A 23,545-nucleotide genomic window follows, 5' to 3' on the forward strand; every position below is an offset into this window, starting at 1 on the left:
CCTGCATAAAACATAAGACATTATCATGAGAAGAACTTGGACAGTGTAGACCTCTTTTCTCTACAAAATATACCCAAGTGAGATTTGTTGTGCATCCCAAAAGTCACTCTATTCCCTACACAGTGCACCACTTTTGACCAGAGCCCTATTGGCCCTGGTTAAAATGATTGTGCTATGTATGGAGTAGGGTGCAATTTGGAACATAGCCTTGGCTTCTACATCATTAGACAGAACAAAAGCACCTGGAATACCAACAAGGCAAGTCACATTAATAATCAAAGCTGTACCTGCCACAATGCATTTCCAACACACAAGACTGCCGAGCAGAAAAACAGAGTATTTGTCAAAAAGGGCTCCCTTTTCCATAAGTGGTGCACTACTTTTGACCATGGCTCGGGGCTCTGGTCAAAGGTAATGCATTATGTAGGGCATAGGGTGCCATTTGGGACACAAGTCAGAGCCAAGGAGTCAAATATCCTTGTAATGAAAAAGTGGTTGTTTACAAGCATCTAAATTCAAGCCATGAAGTACTGTGAAGTAAAATAAAACAATACCTTTCCCACATATTGAGCATCTGGTCCAATGTGTTCTTCTAAAACAAAGAATTGGTTCCAGATCCAGCCACGTTTAGGTCTGTGGTGCACTTCCGTCTCGCCATTGGCCAGTTTGGTCTGGTTCTTTGTGATGGGCACTTTGGATGTTGGGACATGATGGCTAACCCCATAGCACCTCTGGAGAAAGCAGAGGCAGACCAGTACGGGACAGAGACAGAAGATCGTGGATATCCTCATGGTGTTTCCTCAGTATGTTTGTAAATATATCCCAGTGTTTATTGTGCTACGTTTGAAAGTCCTCCCACCACCGCCTTCGCCACCACCACCGGCCACGCCTGCAGCCTCACGTGGCTTGCAGTCTCAACAGAAGGACGAGGGTGGTACTAAATCCAAACTGGGGAAGGCCCTGTCCGGGTTATAGTAGATCCTCTAAGGCTCATGGCCTAGCCGTCTGTTGAGTAGAATCAATGCAAGTTTCATTTACATTATGGAACAGCCAGGGAGGGTCTGGAGAAAAACACGGATGGATTATGGCTTTTGTTTAGTTTTACCAGAAACTGGAGTTGATTATGGCGACCATTTTGTGTTTCCTGGAAGAGAAAAAGAGAGAGAGAAGGATGTATTACATTTTTTTAGTTTTAACTTACTTAATCTCCTAAAAATGTGTAGGAGCTGGCCATAATAATACTTGACACAGAGGGCAAGCATTTTAAATAGATGTCTTTGAATACAGAAAAGATGTCACTATCAGATGCCACTATCCTTACATTTAGTTCGGAGAACACAAAACACATTTGTGGTGAGTTTAGGACTCTTACCGTGACCTTATTGGTTATTTAAATGTATAGATGACATGTATGTATATTTATTTTTCCATTGCCCATGTTCCGTGACAGGTGCATGATAATGGTCTATTCTAAATCAAAACTAATTTCACTCATATTATTTAGTATATGTAAAGACAACATTACATTAAGAATAGTCTGATGAGTGACAATATTAGCCTATCACTTGTGAACAATGTATTATCACTTGTGAATGATGCTCAGTGTGTGCTGTAAGGCAAGACATTTTTCAAATCATAGTTGCACACCTCATATAGCCTAGCCAAAAGCCAAATACTGTAGCTTCTTGAAATTAAGGACATTAATCTGCTTTACAACCGCTAATTGGTTGAATTTTGGAACATTCACACTTATAGCCTACTGCCATGTGCGCATTGCTGTGCTTATGTGAAGAAATAGCCTAATAGTTTGTTAACATTTTAAGGTAAATGTTCTGATCTGTTGCATCAGCCTCTTGCTTTTAAAGTTTTTTTTGATGCGAGAGGTTGTATTAATTTGGGGTCTATCGCATCCCACAACTGTCCCAGCGTATGTTTGGAAAATGTATTTCTTGCACAGAAGGATAATTTGAATAGGTCAACTTTTGTACTGTGGGGGATAGTAGATTGACATAGGCCAGTGCTTTTGCTTTTCATTAGGCCTACTCATTTCGATGGCTGACAAAAAAGTAGGCTAAATGTGGACAGTTCTAACATCTTCAATATGCACCTGGAAATTTGATGAGGGATGCAAGCAGTTGCATCCCCGACATGTTGGTCTTCACTTGTAGATGAATTCTTAGCTGTGAGAAGGACCAGATCATGTGACGGGCATTGGCTAATAAGAATTGAGACATAGAGCGCCATGTAAGTGAGAGGTGCTTCGGTGCGCGGCAGCCGGGAGAAGGGAATTATAATTCCTATATTCAGCCCAATGGCATAACGGCCATTTTGGCCACAAAGTGGGGGGCATGACGGTCACACAAGGGACATTGGCCAATAAGAATTGAGATATCATAGAGAGCCATGTAAGTGAGAGGTGCTTCGGAGAACAGCACCCAGGAATTACAATTATTATATTCAGCACAATGGCACACGTTTGTATGACAACTAACGTTGCATAAATAACTCTAAATTAAGCACATAGGAGGACCTGTTTCTTTGTTATTTACTCAAAACTTAATATTTCCTTGGAAATCTTTCAGAGAAAATATACTTTCGATTTTATTCAGCTATGTTCAATTGTATTCTACATACTATAAAATAATACTAAAATAATTCAACAAAACTCTAAGCAAATGTTGTCTGCTAAATGAACTAGTGAAGCCCACAACCATATCAGGGCCTAACATAAGGACAACTCAGAGTATTCTATTCTGTTCTTCTGAAATAGACTACATTTTCTTCATGTCGTGTTTCTTTAGACCTGTCTAAAATACATCACGATCACTTATTGTGATAGTGTAGGCTACGTTAAATAGATTTATTCGACTTTTAAAAATGATGTTCCAAAAGTTCTACATCAGTGGCTTGTAGGCTATGGGTGGAAGCCAGGTGATGCTAAAAATGTTTATGTTAATTACCGGTCAATTATCGGGAGACCTGCAGTTATTTGTTTGACAATCACCAGCTGAAAAACTTTCATGACTACCACAACCCTAGGTGACTTGTTCAATTATTCAAAGGTTGTCTGTGCCGGTGAGGTCACAGAAATGGTTTGCATCCCAAATAGAACTTTAGTGCACTACTATTGACCAAACTTATATGGAACCTGGTAAAAGTAGTATACTATATAGGGAATAGGGTGCCATTTGGGATGCAGGCATGGCATTTTCTAAGTAATAGTGCCCAATGAGTTAGGATCCATCTATAAAGCCAGTATGGGGCTATAACTGTAGTGCAGGGGTAGGCAACCCTGTTCCTGGAGTGCCACAGGATTTTGTTCCAATTAGGCACCACACCTATTTGATCAGTTCAGTAAATGCCTTCTAGGTCAGTTAAAAACATGAAGAGCCTGCTGCACTCCAGGACCACGGTTGCCTACCCCTGCTGTAGAGACTCACATAGATGAGTTGGTGTTTTGTTGATAATTATTATTTATTTTTCAGTGCTGGGCCATTGTATGAAAGGATTAGTTGGTGCCTTGGCAATCTGAATTATAACCAGGGCAGCAAGAAATACATTTGCGGTGATAACGACAGATATTAAGCTACTCAAATGCATGACATTTGGAGAGTGTGTTTCGGTAGGCAATGGAAAATGAAAGCGGAAAACTGTTCTAGTAAATGGGTTTCTTCCGAAAACTAAATTGCATATTCAAGGCAAAATTTAAGTGCAAAAAATATGACTATTTATAATGCCCGTATTCTTTTTCTTCCCCTGTAATTTTGCACTTGATTATATTCAAGTCAGCAAAAGTGCATATTTAAAAAGAAAACACGTTTTGTTGAAATAATAATTAACTGCTTATTCCCGGATATGGTTATGGTCTATTTGAGTACCACAGAAAATTCTCCAGTGTAAAAAGACAAACAAATGAACACTGAAAGTGTTGAGTCTGTAGACTCTTATAGAGACCGGAACAGTGTTAAATTAAAACACTGCTTAATGTAAAGCCTTATTCAAATATTTCCCAGAGTGCCTATCCTATCGAGTAAATTGTAGTATTACCACCCATGATTTCATTTGTTAGAGACAGAGACATGCACGTTGCTTCCGTCCTTTATTAGTCATGTGGACATCACAAAGTGACATAAGTGAATATGTTATAATAAAGTATGTATGTATTTAACACAAAATTGCTGAAGTTGGAGACTTTTATTTCCCTCACCAACTTTAAACATCAACTGTCTGAGCAGCTAACCGATCGCTGCAGATGTACATAGTCCATCTGTAAATAGCCCACCCAATCTACCTACCTCATCCCCATACTGTTTTTATTTTCTTTACTTTTCTGCTCTTTTGCACACCAGTATCTCTACTTGCACATCATCATCTGCTCATTTATCACTCCAGTGTTAATCTGCTAAATTGTAATTATTTGCTCCTATTGCCTATTTATTGCCTACCTCCTCATGCCTTTTGCACACACTGTATATAGACTTTCTTTTTTCTACTGTGTCATTGACTTGTTTATTGTGTTATTGGCTTGTTTATTGTTTTCTCCATGTGTAACTCTGTGTTGTTGTCTGTGTCACGCTGCTTTGCTTTATCTTGGCCAGATCACAGTTGCAAATGAGAACTTGTTCTCAACTAGCCTACCTGGTTAAATAAAGATGAAATAAAAGACAATACATTGTTTGTTTTTTAAATACCATAAGTATTTCATAAGGCCTTATTTGAGGGCCTAGTTTTACCCTGATACAGTTGCCTGGGGAAAAAACATGTATGGGTGAAGTTAAAGGTAAGGGTTAAGGTTTGGGATAGGGTTCAAACGGAAACATTTTTAATGAGTGCCTATAGCACTGGGATTGAACTCACAGTACTGTGGCATATCCCTGCATCGAGGTACGTTTTCTGACCCATATCTCGCGCTGGCTCAACGGCATCTTAATGTTACCATGATTGCGTTCTGACCCCAGTGCAGATCAGTGTAAGCAAACGTAAAGGTAAGGTCGGTATCTTCTGGCAACCTGTATCACTATGCTAGATTTGTGTAAGCTACCTGTATCCAGTGGTGTGAAGTACTTAAGTAAAAATACTTTAAAGTATTACTAAAGTAGCTTTGGGGTATCTGTACATTTATATTTTGATAGCTTTTACTTTTACTCCACTACATTCCTAAAGAAAATATATACTTTTTACTCAAATACACTTTCCCTGACGCCAAAAAGTACTCGTTAAATGTTGAATGCTCAGGAAGGACAGAATTATGGTCCAATTCACGCACCTACACTATATGACCAAAGTATGTGGACACCTGCTCATCAAACATCTCATTCCAAAATCATGGGCATTAATATGGAGTTGGTCCCACCTTTCCTGCTATAACAGCCTCCAATCTTTTGGGAAGGCTTTTCACTAGATGTTGGAACATTGCTACGGGGACTTGCATCCATTCAGCCACAAGAACATTAGTGAGGTCGGGTATTGATGTTGGGTGATTAGGCCTGGCTCGCAGTCGGCATTCCAACTCATCCCAAAAGTGTTCGATGGGGTTGAGGGAGGTCAGGGCTCTGTGCAAGCCAGTCAAATTCTTCAACACCAATCTCGAAAAACCATTTCTGTATGGACCTCGCTTTGTGCACGGGGGCATTGTCATGCTGAAGCAGGAAAGGGCCTTCCCCAAACTGTTGCCACAAAGTTAAACGCACAGAATCGTCTAGAATGTCATTGTATGCTGTAGCATTAAGATTTCCCTTCACTGGAACTAAGGGGTCCATCCCGAACCATAACAAATATCCCTAGACCTTAATTTCTGTAAGCTTGTGTGGCCTACCACTTTGCGGCTGAGCCGCTGTTGCTCAGAAGTTTCCACTTCACAATAACAACACTTAGAGTTTACTAGGGCAGCCCTAGCAAAGCAGAAATTTGACGAACTGACTTGCTGGAAAGGTGGCTTCCTATGATGATATGTTGAAAGGTAAGTAGGTCCATTCTACTGCCAATGTTTGTATATGGGGATTGCATGACTGTGTACTCGATTTTTGACTGAAATAACCGAATCCAGTAATTTGAAGGGATTTGTTCAAATATTTCAGTATATATGATGTATCAACATAACACGTTGCCATCCCTACTGCCTCTGATCTGGTGGATTCACTATACACAAATACTGTGTTTGTAAATGTGTCGAGTGTACCTGTCTCTTCCTAAATAAAATAAAAAATATATCATGCCGTCTGGTTTGTTTAATATAAGGAATTTGATGTATACCATTTACTTTTACTGAAGTATGACAATTGATTGCTTTTCCCACCACTGTACTTAAAACTAGATACTTTTAGACTTTTACCCAAGTAGTATTTTACTGGGTGACTTTTACTTGAGTGATTTTCTATTAAATTTGTGTCTTTACTATTACTCAATTACTTTTTCCCAGCACTGCCTGTATCCCTATGCTAGACTTGTGTGAGCAACCTGTATCCCTATGCCAGACCAAGTAAGCCTATTCTATTATCAGTGCTTTCAGGCTGGCACCTACTGTGTAGCTCTTTAATCAGTGTGCTAATTGTGTGGTAATCATGCTGATAGGTGGTAAAACAGTGATGTCAGACAGTCATTAAATAAGCAGCAGCTGGCGTAGTCAGTGAAAGGCACCATATCCCACGATCCAACTGATATGGTGGAAAAATCAGCTCAGAAGGTATATACACATATAGTACATATGATTACGTATGATTGAGGGTGGGTGGCATAACAAAATGGGGAAGGGAAGGAGAATTTTGAGAGACATTGTAATGACATGGTGAAATTCCATGTCTACCAAATGAGCTTAATGTTTATTTGAAAACGTTTATCAATTTGTTGCCAAACTAATTTGCATTTGTATGTCCCAATATACAAAATTGGATGCAAACCAAATCCCACAGTTGAGCTCCAACTGAAATTATATCTTGAACAGAACACAAGGTTTTTTTTAAATGAATATTCATATACATTTCACACTAATTTGAGAACGTTTTTGGCAACAGAAATCAATGACATTTTCTGGTCCCCAGAGTGCATATTTGATGGAGCTAACAGCTGAGCACCTGCAGATGATGACAGTTTTGGTTTCATTACACAATCAAGCGAAAGCTTGACAGAAAACACCTCTACATCATCTAATAATTATGACCTGTTTTGTGTGTTCTTTTTCTTTTCCCCTGCTGTCAAACTGAGATCTGCTTAACCACCTTCACAACCTCCATGAAGAGATTCAGGATAGGAGATCATTTTGTTTTCACGCTACAGGCAGAAAAAATTGGCTTCCTGAGTTCTGTTGTAACAGGTTGGAGCTTTACGAATTAGGAAATGTGTGGTTGTCAAACAGACATCCAAATCTGCAATCAAATCAAGCTTTATCTATGGAGCACATTTCAGACATGGAATACAATGTGCTTTACAGGAAAACATTTAAATAAAAAACAATGCTGAAATATTGACTACAAAACAAACAAAACAATTGAACTAAAAATTACACTAATGAAAAACAAAGCAAAAAAATATGTGTTTTAAGATCTATTTTAAAATACGGTACCAGTCAAAAGTTTGAACACACCTCAATGGTTTCTTTAGTTTGACTATTTTCTACATAATAGTGACATCAAACTATGAAATAACAAATATGGAATCATGTAGTAACCAAAAAAAGTGTTAAACAAATAAAAATATATTTTAGATTTTAGATTCTTCAAAGTAGCCACTCTTTGCCTTGATGACAGCTTTGTACACTCGTCTACCCAGGCTCATCCATGTCTACGCCCTTGATGCAAACACTTCGGACTGCATTTTTTCAATACCTGGTTTGCATACACATTGCATACACATTGTTGCCTTAGCATTTACTGGTAGATATCATCAATTGAAAAGTCTTTCCAATCCTACCGGGTACTGACCTCATTATTGTGTGAGCTGCACTATCCCAAAACCAGTTGAGAGCTGCACGCACCTGCTGCCTGCAATATTATGCTTAAACTAGGCTGTGTGCGGCTCTCATGTGAATATATTTCACATGATTTGCGATTTTATAGGCTACCTTGTGCATGATTTCACTGTTGTGCCTGAGTATACCCTCCACTACACCACTGGCTCCACTGGCCAGAGGACCCTACTGGGTACACAACTTAAAAGCATTTCTGACATGTATTGGGGTGCATAATCGTGGATTGATTTAAAAACCTATAGAAGAAGCTTAAAATGAATTCTAAAACTTAAAGGCAGCCAGTGCGGAGACCTTAAAAACGGTGTAATGTATGCTCAGTCTGATCTTGGTCACTGAGCGTTCTGCAGCACTCTATGTTTCGCAATGGCTTTCATTGGTAGACCAGGCAGGAGAGCATTACAGTAGTCAAGCCTGCTTGATAATAAAAGCGTCGATGATACACGTTGATGAGTCTCTGTATCAGCCTGAGAGAGACACGGCCACACCTTGGCATGTTCCTCAGGTAGTTAAAAGCTATTTTGGTCACATTCCTAATGTGTTTGGTCACATTCCTAACTCAAAACTTTGTTCAGAATCTAAAATAAAACACCAGGTAACAAACCTAGGTGTTATCTTGATGATCCATTAATTAAAATGTGCGGCTAGATTCTCTCTGTGCTTTGTCTCCAACAATGAGTACCTCGGTATTGTCTTGATTTAGCTGGAGGAAGTCGCGGGCCATCCAAGTATTTAAACCACTAATACAGTGTAATAATTTATCAGTGGAGCTAAAATCCTCTGGTGACACAGAAATGTAAAGTTGTGTATCGTCTGCGTGAAAATCAATGTTGCGCTTTCAGATAACGGTGCCAAGGGGTAACATATATAAACTGAACAGTCCTGGACCCAAAATCAAACTTTGTGGAATGGTACATGTGATTTGTATTTTCTCTGAGTTATGTTAATAGGTCCTAAACTAGATAAATAGGCCAACCCACCTCTCCAGTCTGTCCAGGAGGACATCATGGTCAACAGTGTCGAATGCAGTATTTAAATCTAAGGACAGAGAGCTGTTTGGCATCTATGTTGGTTCTACGATCATGTACCACTTTAACTAAGGCTGTCTCTGTGCTGAACACGAAAACCAGATTAGAATTTTTCAAAATACATAATTTAAAAAAATTCTGTTTGAACACCAATTTCTCCATATTTTTTTTAAAGAATGGAGATTTGGAGATTGGCCGAAAATTGCTAAGAGCTGACGAATCTAGATTACTTTTCGTCAGAAGCGGTTTCACCATAAGTTTTTAGTGCAGTAGGGAAAGTGCCTGTGAACAGTGAATGATTAACAATAGCTTGCACTTCTTCAGATATGCAATTGAAAACTGTTGAAGAAGGTGCTGGGGATAGGATTGAGATGGCAGGTAGAAGGCTTAAATTATGATATCACTTTCCTGAGCATGTATGTGTCAACCAGAGAAAATAAATCCATAGTGCCTTTGTGTGGTAGGCTAGGTGACATGTCAAACTTCTCATCAGGTCTTGCTTGACTGATACCCAGCCTAATGTTAGTTCTTATATTTAACAGTCTGGTCTTGAGATAGACGCTGTTTTTCAGTCTCTCGGTCCCAGCTTTGATGCACCTGTACTGACCTCTCCTTCTGGATGGTAGCGGGTTGATCAGGCAGTGACTTGGCTGGTTTAGTCCTTGTTGATCTTTTTGGTCTTCCTGTGACATCGGGTACTATAGGTGTCCTGGAGGGCAGGTAGTCAGTCCGCGGTGATGCGTTGTAAAGACCGCACCACCCTCTGGAGAGCCCTGCGGTTGTGGTTGGTGCAGTTGCCGTGCTTCACCACAGGGATGGTGCCACGTTTCCTCCAGACGTGAAACTTGGCATTCAAGCCAAAGAGTTCAATCTTTATTTCACCAGACCTGAGAATCTTGTTTCTCATGGTCGGAGAGTATTTAGGTGCCTTTTGGCAAACTCCGAGCGAGATTTCATGTGGCTTTACCTGAGGAGTGTCTTCAGTCTGGTCACTACCATAAAGACCTCATTGATGGAGTGCTGCAGAGATACTCTTCTGGAAGGTTCTCCCATCTCCACAGTGAAACACTGGAGCTCTCTCAGAAAGACCATCAGGTTCTGGTCACCTCCCTGACCAATGCCCTTCTCCCCTGATTGCTCAGTTTGGCCGGGCGGCCAACTCTAGGCTGAGTCTTGGTGGGTCCAAACTTCTTCCAATTAAGAATAATGGAGGCCACTGTGTTGTTGGGGACCTTCAATGCTGCAGACATTTTTGGTACCCTTCCCAAGATCTGTGCCTTGACACAATCCTGTCTCAGAGCTTGGTTTTTGCTCTAACATGCACTGTCAACTGTGGGACCTTATATAGACAGGTGTGTGCCTTTCCAAATCATGCCCAATCAATTGAATTTACCACAAGTGGATTCCAAACAAGTTGTAGAAACATCTCAAGGATGATCAATGAAAACAGGATGCACCTGAGCTCAATTTCGAGTCTCATAGCAAAGAGTCGCAATACTTATGTAAATAAGGTATTTCTGTTTGGTATTTTCAAAAAAAATTCGAACATTTCTAAAAACCTGTTTTCGCTTTGTCATTATGTGTAGATTGATGAGGCAACAAAAATAATGTAATCAATTTTAGAATAAGGCTGAGACAACAAAATGTGGAAAAAAGTACGGGGTCTGAATACTTACGTACGTTTCATACGTTTTCCTATCGTCTATGTAAATCAAAGATTTGGACGAGACTGACTTTGTGACCAAAAAAATCCTATTTACATTGTGTAGTCAAATGTAACACTAGAATAAATGTTTGACTCATATTGATGCCACAGGCTGTTTTTAAAACGAGAAGTTGTTTTTTAGGGGCAGTCACTTTTTAAACACAGATTAGACTGCAAGGTAATTAGGCTGCATGGCACTCATCACCTACCACCACCTCTCCCAAAGTCAACAACACCCGGCTCGGTACTGTCTCTGTATACGTCCTCACCTGCATCCCAAATGGCAACCTTTTCATTATATCGTGCACTAAATTTGACCAGGGCCCTGGTAAACATTAGTGCTCTATATTGCGACTAGGGTGCCATCCCACCATTCCCCCGCTCTCCAAAATGCCATGTGTTCTAACCTCAAATCAACATTGATTACCTGCTCTATTACATCTGTTGCAGTAGGTGTCACTTTTCTTGTTGGTGGTAAATTAGAAAACATTCCTGCAGTTTTCAATCCCCTTATACGTCATTTGGCCCTGTGTCCCAAACGGCACCCTATTCCCTATGGACTCTGGTAAAAAATAGTGCACTCTCTAGGGGATAGGATGTTATTTTGGACACTGTTTTTCTCTTACAGCACTTTTGGAGTGCCAGGACATTGCAATAAGCACCCATCTGCTGGCCACTGCAGGGAATATATAGCTTTTATCTTTCAACTCCCATTATAATCATCTCTCTCTCTCATTGTCTTTCTGCTCACTGTTGCTTTATATTGGCAGGTAAACTAGTGGTTAGAGATTTGGGCCAGTAACAGAACGTTTTCTGGATCGAATCCCTGAGCTGAGAAGGTTAAATATTATTATAATTTTATTTTAATTAGGCGTTTTCAAATAAACACCAGTTAAGGTGTGCTCCACGCCCACTCAGCTTACTAGCTCCTCGACCATTCAGTCTGTCTTTTTCAGCCATCATGTTAATTTTACATGAGAGAAAAAGTATTTACACTGTACAAAAATATAAACACAACAATTTCAAAGATTTTACTGAGTTACAGTTCATATATGGAAATCAGTCGATTAAAAAAAATTGGCTTTAATCCATGGATTTCACATGACTGGGAATACAGATATATATCTGCTGGTCACAGAAAACCAGACAGTATCTGGTGTGACCACCATTTTCCTCATGCAATGCGACATCTTTTCATATAGAGTTGATAATGATTGTGGCCTGTGGAATGTTATCCCACTCCTCTTCAATAGCCATGTGAAGATGCTGGATATTGGGGGGATTTGTAATACACGTCGACCAGTGGAGGCTCCTCAGAGGAGGAAAGGGAGGGCTATCCTCCCCAGTGAATTTCATAAAAATTGTGATTTAACCTCTTGAAGCTAGGGGGCACTATTTTTATGTTTGGAAAAATAACATTCCCAAAGTAAACAGACTATTTCTCAGGACCAGATGCTAGAATATGCATATAATTGACAGATAAGGATAGAAAACACTCTAAACATTCCAAAACTGTCAAAATATTGTCTGTGAGTATAACAGAACTTATATTGCAGGCGAAACCCTGAGAAAACTCAAACCAGGAAGTGGCTTCTATTTTGAAATAGATATTTTGAAAACTATTTTGAAAACATTTTCCATAGCTTCCCATTGCTCCATTTAAAGGGATATCAACCAGATTCCTTTTCCTATCGCTTCCTCAAGGTGTCAACAGTTTTCAGAGAAAGTTTCAGGCTTTTATTTTGAAGAATGAGTGTGAACAACCACATTGTGTAAGTGGATAAGTGGGGGCTCTCAGAATGAGTTGTACGCAAAAGAGAAAGGCGGCCATTGTTACACCCGGTCCTAGTGAAAAGCCAACTGTCCTGGTTGATATATTATCGAATAGATATTTGAAAAACACCCTGAGGATTGATTATAAAAAACGTTTGACATGTTTCTGTGGATATTATGGATATAATTTGGAATTTTTGTCTGCGTTGTTGTGACCACTATTTCCGGTGGATTCCTGGGCATAACGCACCAAACTAACGGAGGTATTTGGATATAAAAAATATCTTTATGGAACAAAAGGAACATTTGTTGTCTGACTGGGAGTCTCGTGATTGAAAACATCCAAAGATCATCAAAGGTAAACGAATAATTTGATTGCTTTTCTGATTTTCGTGACCAAGTTACCTGATGCTAAGTGTACTTATTGTTTTGTCGAGCGATCGATACATTTACACAAACGCTTGTATTGCTTTTGCTGAAAAGCATAATTTCAAAATCTGAGACGACAGGTGGATTAACAAAAGGCTAAACTGTGTTTTGCAATATTGCACTTGTGATTTCATGAATATGAATATTTTCTAGTAATATTATTTGACTGTGGCGCTATGCTATTCAGCGTTGCTGATCACAATTATCCTGGATCCGGTATGGGTGGTTCAGAGAGGTTAAAAAAAGTATCCTTTTTAGATAAAAACAAAATATATTTACATTAATTAAAACACTGTTTTGCAGTGACGGTCTACAGTATCCTGAACAGCACTCTGTAGGGTAGCACCATGGTGTAGCTGGAGGACAGCTAGCTTCTATCCTCCTCTGGGTACATTGACTTCAGCACAAAACCTAGGAGACTGGGGTTCTCACCCTCTTCTATAGACTTACACAGTAATTATGACAACTTCCGGAGGACATCCTCCAACCTATCAGAGCTCTTCCAACATGTTGTCCACCCAATCAAAAGGATCAGAGAATTAGTTAGAATCTAGTACTGAAAGCATAAGCTACATTTAGCTAGCACTGCAGTGCATGAAATGTGGTGAGTAGTTGACTCAGAGATTGAAAGACAATAGTTTAACAGTTTTGAACAAATTCATAAATTCAAAAATGAAGGAGGATCAAGTTGGAGAGAGTGAGATAGCTACAGTTAAAGTCAGAAGTTTACATACACCTTTGCCAAATACATTTAAACTCAGGTTTCACATCTCCTGACATTTATTCCTAGTAAAAAATGGTTTTAGGTCAGTTAGGATCACCACTTCATTTTAAGAATGTGAAATTTCAGAAAAATAGGAGAGAATGATTTACTTCAGCTTTTATTTCTTTCATCACATTCCAGTGGATCACAAGTTTACATACACTCAATTGGTAGCTTTGACCTTTAAATTGTTGAACTTGGGTCAAACATTTTGGGTAGGCTTCCACAAGCTTCCCACAATAAGTTGGGTGAATTTTGGCCCATTCCTCATGACACAGCTGGTGTAACTGAGTCAGGTTTGCAGGCCTCCTTGCCCGCACATACTTTTTCAGTTCTGCCCACAAATTGTCTATGGGATTGAGGTCAGGGCTTTGTGATGGCCACTCCTATACCTTGACTTTGTTGTCTTTAAGCCATTTTGCCACAGCTTTGGAAGTATGTTTGGGGTCATAGTCCATTTGGAACACCCATTTGTGACCAAGTTCTTGACTGATGTCTTGAGATGTTGCTTCAAAATATCCACACCATTTTTATCCTCATGATGCCATCTATTTTTTGAAGTGCACCAGTCCATCCTGTAGCAAAGCACCCCCACAAAATGATGCTGCCACCCTCGTGCTTCACGGTTGGGATGGTGTTCTTCGGCTTGCAAGCATTTTTCCTCCAAAAAAGTTATATTTTTGTTTCATTAGACCAGAGGACATTTCTCAAAAAAGTATGATCTTTGTCCCCATGTGCAGTTGCAAACCGTAGTCTGGCTTTTTTATGGTGGTTTTGGAGCAGTGGCTTCTTCCTTGCTGAGCGGCCTTCCAGGTTATGTCGATATAGGACTCGTTTTACTTTGGATATAGATACTTCTGCACCAGTTTCCTCCAGCATCTTCACAAGGTCCTTTGCTGTTGTTCCGGGATTGATTTGTACTTTTCGCAAATCTTTTTTTTCTGAGGTCTTGGCTGATGTCTTTTGATTTTCCCATGATGTCAATCAAAGAGGCATTGAGTTTGAAGGTAGACCTTGAAATACATCCACAGGTACAACTCCAATTGACTCAAATTATGTAAATTAGTCTATCAAAAGCTTCTAAAGCCATGGAATTATTTTCTGGAATTTTCCAAGCTGTTTAAAGGCACTGTCAACTTAGTGTATGTAAACTCCTGACCCACTGGAATTGTGATACAGTGAAATATAAGTGAAATAATCCTTCTTTAAACAATTGCTGTAAAACATTACTTTGGTCATGCAGGAAGTATATGTCCTAATCGATTTGCCAAAACCTTTGTTTGTTAACACGACATTTGTGGAGTGGTTGAAAAACTAGTTTTAATGACTCCAACCTAAGTGTATGTAAACCTCCGAGTTATTGCAACCGTTACTGAAATTGTTTTTGCAATTTAAATGGTTTAGGTTGTCTTCTTTTTAGTTATGTACACTATGTAGGTGGATGAAAATGCCTGGTTTTGGATAGCCTATCTCTGGCTGGATTCTAATAGGAATTGCATATCAATTTGCAAGCCAGTGTACTGTGCCTTGAAGATATACAGTGCCTTGCGTAAAGTATTCACCCCCCCCCCCCCTTGGCATTTTTCCTATTTTGTTGCATTACCTGGAATTGAAATAGATGTTTGGGGGATTTGTATCATTTGATTTACACAACATGCTTACCACTTTGAAGATGCAAAATGTTTTTTATTGTGAAACAGACAAAAAATACGATTTTTTTTTAAACTGAACTTGATTGTGCATAACTGTTCACCCCTCCAAAGTCAATACTTTGTAGAACCACCTTTTGCAGCAATTACAGCTGCAAGTCTATTGGGATATGTCTCTATAAGCTTGGCATATCTAGCCACTGGGATTTTTGCTCAGTCTTCAAGGCAAAACTGCTCCAGCTCCTTCAAGTTGGATGTGTTCCTGCTGGTGTACAGTAATCTTTAAGGCATACCACAGATTATCAATTGGATTGAGGTCTGGGCTTTGATGAGGCCATTCCAAGACATTTAAATGTATCCCCTTAAACCACTCGAATATTGCTCAGGGTCATTGTCCTGTTGGAAGGTGAACCTCCATCCCAGTCTCAAATCTCTGGAAGACTGAAACAGGTTTCCCTCAAGATCTTCTCTGTACTTAGCACCATCCCTCATTCCTTTAATTCTGACCAGTTTTCCAGTCCCTGCAGATGAAAATCATCCCTACAGCATGATGCTGCCAACACCATGCTTCACTGTGGGGATGGCATTCTCGGGGTGATGAGAGGTGTTGGGTTTGTGCCAGACATAACTTTCCTTGATGGCCAAAAGGTACATTTTGGTCTAATCTGACCAAAGTACCTTCTTCTGTATGTTTGAGGAGACTCCCACATGCCTTTTGGGGAACACCAAACATGTTTTCTTATTTATTTCTTTAACCTCTCTGCGCACGGAACCCGCTAGCGGGTTGAAATTCCACAACATACGGTGATCGCTACATAAATAGTCATATTAAACATTCATGAAAATACAACTGTCTCACATGTATCGAAAGCCTAGAATCTTGCTAATCCAACTGCGTTGTCAGATTTAAAAAAGGATTTACTGCGAAAGAATACGATGCGATTATCCGAGCATAGAGCCCCATAAAAAAATGTTTTGAACCAGCACAGGCGTAAAAATCACAAACTGCATTAAAATAAATCGTTTACCTTTGACGATCTCCGTCTGTTTGCAATTCCAATGCTCATTGTTACATAATGAATGATCTTTTGTTTGATAAAATCCGTTTTTATAGCCTAACACGAAACGTTTTGTGAATCGCTTGTGTTGTGAATTCCATCTCATTCCATTTTCGACAACACATTCCAGGTAAATAACCCACACAGAATGTGACTTTTCCAGTCATGTTTGGTTTCACTGCAATCAACTGGTTTGTTTGTAACACAATCAAACCTGATGGGCCATTTCGCGGGATGTATTGACTGAAAGAATCCGATTTGAAGACAACAAGTCATGACATCATTGTGCACCAATAATTTGCCCGCTGTTTCGTTGATTGACTGTCTTTTAACCCAATGACCACTGATCGTCTTGAAATCTAGCTGGGTAGAATGAGCTGAGCTAAACGGCAATACGCCATGTTTATGTGTTGCAAGACCAACCCATGTAGTAAGCTCCAGCGTAAAGTGAGTCATTCGCTATTGAAGTTTCATACCGGAAGCTACGCATATTACGCACTGCATTATTTGGTGAACGCGCAGATTCAGCTGTTAGGGAAAGCTAAATCTAAGTCTAGATATACAGATGTACACACAATTTTAGAATAAATTGATTGGGAAGGTGAGACAGAGATTGTTGTAGGACACTTCATTTAGCGATTGTGGAGGAATATTTTTTGAACGGGAGAGGACATCGTTTTGGACTGGTAAGTTCTTATCATGCTTGTTTGAAATTGATAATATAAAATATTATTTGTGATTTTTTTTTAAATTTAGAAGCAATATATAAACATGAAATGTGAGATGCGTGTGTCTGCCGCCCCAGCCCAACCCACATGAAATAGCCTATTTGAGGCTGTTGAGGAGAGGGCAGGACCACATCAATGGCAAAGTGAAATGGAGACAGTAGATACAGCTGGTCTGTTGTAAAATAATAAAGACAGTAGATCTATCTGGTCTGTAATAATATAATAGAGACAGTAGATCTAGCTGAAATGTCATAATATAAAAGAGATAGTAGATCTAGCAGGTAATAATAATATAATAATATATTCAACCTAATATATTCAACATTCAACTCTCTCTATATATATCTGTTTATTATACCTGTTGAAACAGGGCTCATATGTGAAACTATTCTAACTGAATATTTTCTTTCACAGTGACACTGACTCCGAATGGGAGTCTTATCCGGTGTCCTGTGTGAATTTAAGTATGCTCTCTCTAATTCGCTCTTTCTCTCTCTCGGAGGACATGAGCCCTAGGACCATGCATCAGGACTACCTGGCATGATGACTCCTTGCTGTCCTTGGTTCTGTGCCTGAGCTACAGGCTGTTAGATTTGCGTATGTCTTCAGGCGGAAATTGCACAAAGTAGGGGGGGAGCTGTAATTAAGCTATGGCTTTTTTGGCCACTCTTCCAAAAAGCCCAGCTCCGTGGAGTGTACGACTTAAAGTGGTCCGATGAACAGATACTCCAATCTCCGCTGTGGAGCTTTGCAGCTCCTTCAGGGTTATCTTTGGTCTCTTTGTTGCCTCTCTGATGAATGCCTTCCTTGCCTGGTCCATGAGTTTTGGTGGGCGGCTCTCTCTTGGCAGGTTTGTTGTGGTGCCATATTCTTTCCATTTTTAATAATGGATTTAAATGGTGCTCCGTGGGATGATCAAAGTTACGGATATGTTTTTATAACCCAACCCTGATCTGTACTTATATCCAAGATGGCGAAGCAGTAAGACGTGTTTGTTTTCGTCCCATGTAAATATTGTATTTTTCATTTTTTGTATACATTTCAATCTCTGTTTTCCATTTTCAAATTAAATATACCTTCCTGCAACCCGCCTCACCCAATGTGGTACGGATCTGCTATTTTTTAGACCTTATAACTGGATCCTCCATCATGCTCTGCTAGCTGTCTTTTCCTTTAGCTCGGACTCCAGCTGCTTTAGCCTGGACAGCCCGGATAATACCTGCCAGTCTGCACAGCGCGATACCATCCCTAGACATATCTGACTGCTTTTTATCCACTACACTGGATTTCTGCCGCAAGCTCTGGACCATTACACTGGATCTTCGCAGCTAGCTAGTTGCTCCTGGGTGGCTATTGTGGCTAATGCCCTTGTCCAGAAGCATGCACCAGTTAGCCTCGAATTAGTCTTGAACTAGGCCCATCTCCCGGCTAGCAAACAAAGTACACCAACTACAATACCTCTCTTGCCAATTGGCCTGGACCTTTCGTTGCCTTGGAGCCCCACCGATCCATCACTACTGGTCTGCTGACGTAACTCAGCCGATGTGCTCTCAACCGGCCTCTGCGTTGTGGATGTTTGGTGATGATCCATCTGCTATCCCCGGCCTGCTAGCTCCCTAAACGCTGTGTCTCCCGCTCGCCTAGCGTAGTAACCGACTACTGAACGGCTCCCTGTTTCATCTATTGCTGCTCATTTGACCCTATGATCACTCGGCTACACAGCCGATGCCTGCTGGACTGTTCATTAACACAGTACTTCATTTTGTTAATCTGTCTGCCCCAGCCTCGAACTCAGGCCTTGTGTGTAGCTAACTGACCCCCTCTGCCCATTCATCTCCATTTACCTTTTGTCATGTCACCTGTTGTTGTCTTCTCCCAATCAACACCTGTGATTGCTTTATGCCTTTCTCTAATGTCAATATGTCTTGTACTGTTGTTTAGGGCTGCACTCATTGTTTTATTTTACTGCAGAGTCCTGCTCTTCATGGCTCAGATAGCTCCCACCCCCAACACATGCGAAGGCCGCACCTAGCTTAACTTGCGCCTAAAGAGATGCAACCTCTCTCATCGTCACTCAATGCCTAGGTTTACCCCTACTGTACTCACACCCTACCATACCCTTGTCTGTACACTATGTCCTGAATATATTCTACCACGCCCAGAAATCTGCTCCTTTTTTTCTCTGTTCCCAAAGCACTAGACGACCAGTTCTTATAACCTTTAGCCGTACCCTCATCCTACTCCTCCTCCATTCCTCTGGTGATGTAGAGGTTAACCCAGGCCCTGTGTGTCCCCAGGTGCTCATTTGTTGACTTCTGCAACCATAAAAGCCTTGGGTTCATGCATGTTAACATAACATTCTTCCTAAGTTTGCTTTATTCAGTGCTTTAGCACACTCCGCCAACCCTGATGGCCTAGCTGTGTCTGAAACCTGGCTTAGGAAGGCCACCAAAAATTCTGAACATTCCATCCCCCAAATACAACATTTTCAATCAAGACAGAATTGCTAAAGGGGGCGGAATGGCAATCTACTGTAGAGATAGCCTGCAGAGTTCTGTCATACTATCCATATCTATGCCAAAACAGTTTGAGCTTATACTTTCAAAGATCCATCTCTCCAGCAATAAGTCCCTCAATGTTGCCGCTGGTTATAGACCCCCCTCAGCGCCCAGCTGTGCCCTGGACACCATATGTGAATTGTTTGGATGTTCGAATGAATGACGTGCCCAAAGTAAACTGCCAGAAGCTAGGATATGCATATAATAGCATTGGATAGAAAATCAGATGTTTTCACTCACGAGACTCCCAGTTACACAACAAATGTTCCTTTTATTCCATAAAGTTTATTTTATATCGAAAATACCTCCGTTTGTTTGGCACGTTATGTTCAGAAATCCACAGGAAAGAGCGGTCACGACAACGCAGACGAAAATTCCAAATAGTTTCCATAATGTCCACAGAAACATGTCAAGCATTTTTTATAATCAATCCTCAGATTGTTTTTAAAATATATAATCGATAATATATCAACCGCAAATGTCTTTCACAGTAGGAGAGGGAAAAGTAATACCTATCTGAACTCTGTTACGCGAGCAAAACTCATGTGACCACTTGACACGGTGTTATCATTCTGGCTCATTCTTCAAAATAAAAGCCTGAAACTATGCCTGAAGACTGTTGACACCTTGAGGAAGCGATAGGAAAAAGAATATGGTTCAGCAAAGGGAGGCTATGGAACATGGAGTTTTCAAAATAGAAGCCACTTCCTGTTTTGATTTTCCTCAGGGATTCGCCTGCAATATCAGTTCTGTTATACTCACAGACAATATTTTGTCAGTTTTGGAAACTTTTGAGTGTTTTCTATCCAATGCTAATAATAATATGCATATATTAGCAACTGAGACTGAGTAGCTGCCGTTTACAATGGGCACCTTTTCATCCAAGCTACTCAATACTGCCCCTGCAGCCATAAAAAGTTAATGAAATCAATGGCACCAACTAAACTGACTTTTTTGGATATAAAGAAGAACTTCATCGAACAAAACGACATTTCAATGTGTAGGTGGGACCCTTGGGATTGTAAACAGATGCAGATTTTCAAATGTAAGGGATTAATTTTATTGCTATTTGGGATTTGTGACGCCTGTGCTGGTTTGAAAAAGTATTTTGATGTGGGGCGCAGTCCTCAGATAATCGCATGATATGCTTTCGCCATAAAGCCTTTTTAAAATCTGACAATGCGGTTGGATTAACAAGAAGTTAAGCTTTTAAACGATGTAAGACAATTGTATTTTCATGAATGTTTAATATTACAATGTTTGTATTTTGAATTTCGTGCACTGCAATTTCACCGGATGTTGTCATAGTGGAACACCGATCCCAAAGAGGTTTAGCACCCCAGCTGTCCTACAATCTAAGCTAGATGCCCTCAATCTCACACAAATTATCAAGGAACCTACCAGGTACAACCCCAGATCCATAAACATGGCACCCTCATAGATACCATCCTGACCAACTTTCCCTCGAAATACACCTCTGCTGTTTTGAACCAGGATCTCAGCGATCACTGACTCATTGCCTGTGTCCGTTACAGGTCCGCAGTCAAACGACAACCCCTCATCACTGTCAAACGCTCCCTAAAACACTTCTGAGAGCAGGCCTTTCTAATCGACATGGCCTGGAAGGATATTGACCTCATCCCGTCAGTAGAAGATGCCTGGTTGTTGTTTAAAAGTGCTTTCCTGACCATCTTAATAAGCATGCCCCTTTCAAAAAAAGTAGAACTAAGAACAGATACAGCCATTGGTCCACCCCAGACTTGACTGCCCTTGACCAGCACAAAAAAAACCTGTGGCGTACTGCACTAGCTTTGAATTGTCCCCGCGATTTTCAACTTTTCAGGGAAGTCAGGAACCAATACACAGTTAGTTAGGGAGGCAAAGGCTAGCTATTTCAAACGGAAATTTACATCCTTCAGCTCTAATTCCAAAATGTTTGGGGACACTGTAAAGTCCATGGAGAATAACAATACCTCCTCCCAGCTGCCCACTGCACTGAGACTAGGAAACACTGTCACCACTGATATATTCACAATAATTGAACATTTCAATAAGCATTTCTCTACAGCTGGCCATGATTTCCACCTGGCAACCCCAGCCCCAGCCAACGGCTTCTCCTTCACCCAAATCCAGACAGCTTGTGTTCTGAAAAAGCTGTAGAATCTGGATCCCTAAAAATCAGCTGGGCTAGACTGTCTGAACCCTCTCTTCCGAAAAGTATCCGCCGCCATTGTTGCAACCCCTATTACTAGTCTGTTCAACCTCGCTTTCGTGTCGTTTGAGATTTCTTAAAATTGGAAAGCGTTCGCAGTCCTCCCCCTATTCGAAGGGGGAGACACTCTAGACACAAACTGTTACAGACCTATGTCCATCCTGCCCTGCCTTTCTAAAGTCTTCGAAAGCCAAGTGAAGAAACACATCAACGACCATTTTGAATCCCACCGTACCTTTTCCGCTATACAATCTGGTTTCGGAGCTGGTCACAGGTGCACCTCAGCCACGCTCAAGGTACTAAATTATATCATAACCGCAATCGATAAAAGACAGTATTGTGCAGCCTAGCCAAGGCTATCGACTCTGTCAATCACTGTATTCTAATCGGCAGACTCGGCAGCCTTGGTTTCCCTAATGACTGCCTCGCCATGGTTCACTAACTACTTCTCAGATAGAGTTCAGTGTATCAAATCGGAGGGCCTGTTGTCCAGACCTCTGGCATTCTCTATGAGGGTGTCCCAGGGTTCAATTCTCGGGCCGACTCCTTTCTCTGTACATATCAATGATGTTGCTCTCTTTCACGCAGGTGATTCTTTGATCCACCTCTATGCAGACGACACCATTCTGTATACATTTGGCCCTCCTTTGGACACTGTTAACAAACGTCCAAAACAAGCTTCAATGCCATACAACACTCCTTCCGTGGCCTCCAACTGCTCTTAAATGCTAGTAAAACAAAATGCATGCTCTTCAACCAATCGCTGCCCGCACCCACACACCTGACTAGCATCACTACAAGGGATGGTTCTGACTTAGGTATTTATAGTTGTCCACATAATCTAGATGTCTGGCTAGACTGGAAACTCTCCTTCCAAACTCACATTAAGCATCTCCAATCCAAAATGTAATCTAGAATCGGCTTCCTATATCGCAACAAAACCTCCTTCACTAATGCTGCCAAACATATCGTAAAACTGACCATCCTACCGATCCTTGACTTCGGCGATGTCATTTACAAAATATATTCCAACACTCTAGTCAGCAAATTGGATGCAGTCTATCACAGTGCCATCCGTTTTGTCACCAAAGCCCCATATACTACCCACCACTGCGACCTGTATGCTCTCGTTGGCTGGTCCTCACTATATCTTCATCGCCAAACACACTGGCTCCAGGTCATCTATACGTTTTTTTCTAGGTAAAGCTCCGCCTTATCTTAGCTCACTGGTCACCATAGCAACTCCCACCCATAGCATGGCTCCAGCAGATATATTTCACTGGTCATCCCCAAAGCCAATACTTCCTTTGGCCGCCTTTCCTTCCAGTTCTCTGCTGCCAATGACTGGAACGAATTGCAAAAATCACTGAAGTTGGAGACTTATATCTCCATCACTAACTTTAAGAGTCAGCGGTTAGAGCAGCTTACCGATTGCTGCAGCTGTACACAGTCCATCTGTAAATAGCCCATCCAACCAACCAACTACCTACCTCATCCCCATGTTTGTTTTTCTGTTCTTTTGCACACCGGTATTTCTACTTGCACATCCTCATGTGCACATATATCACTCCAGTGTAAATTGCAATTACTTTGCTAATATTGGCCTATTTATTGCCTTACCTCCTTACTTCATTTCCACACACTGTATACAGATTTTTCTATTGTGTTATTGACTGTACGAT

General features: G+C 40.7%; 1 protein-coding gene across 2 annotated transcripts in view; it reads right to left on the reverse strand.

Annotated features, from left to right (window-relative positions):
- Positions 1-23,545, reverse strand: part of LOC112215607 (cadherin-18) — a 374,693-nt gene that overhangs the window by 182,499 nt on the left and 168,649 nt on the right. For both annotated transcript variants that reach the window (XM_024374771.2, XM_024374770.1), the window contains one exon: positions 555-1,144. In XM_024374771.2, the coding sequence (XP_024230539.1) occupies positions 555-791 (237 nt within the window). In that variant the 5' untranslated portion in view covers positions 792-1,144. The remainder of the gene's footprint in view (positions 1-554; positions 1,145-23,545) is intronic.

Source organism: Oncorhynchus tshawytscha, linkage group LG16, assembly GCF_018296145.1.
Source record: "Oncorhynchus tshawytscha isolate Ot180627B linkage group LG16, Otsh_v2.0, whole genome shotgun sequence".
Classification (NCBI taxonomy): Eukaryota; Metazoa; Chordata; class Actinopteri; order Salmoniformes; family Salmonidae; genus Oncorhynchus; species Oncorhynchus tshawytscha.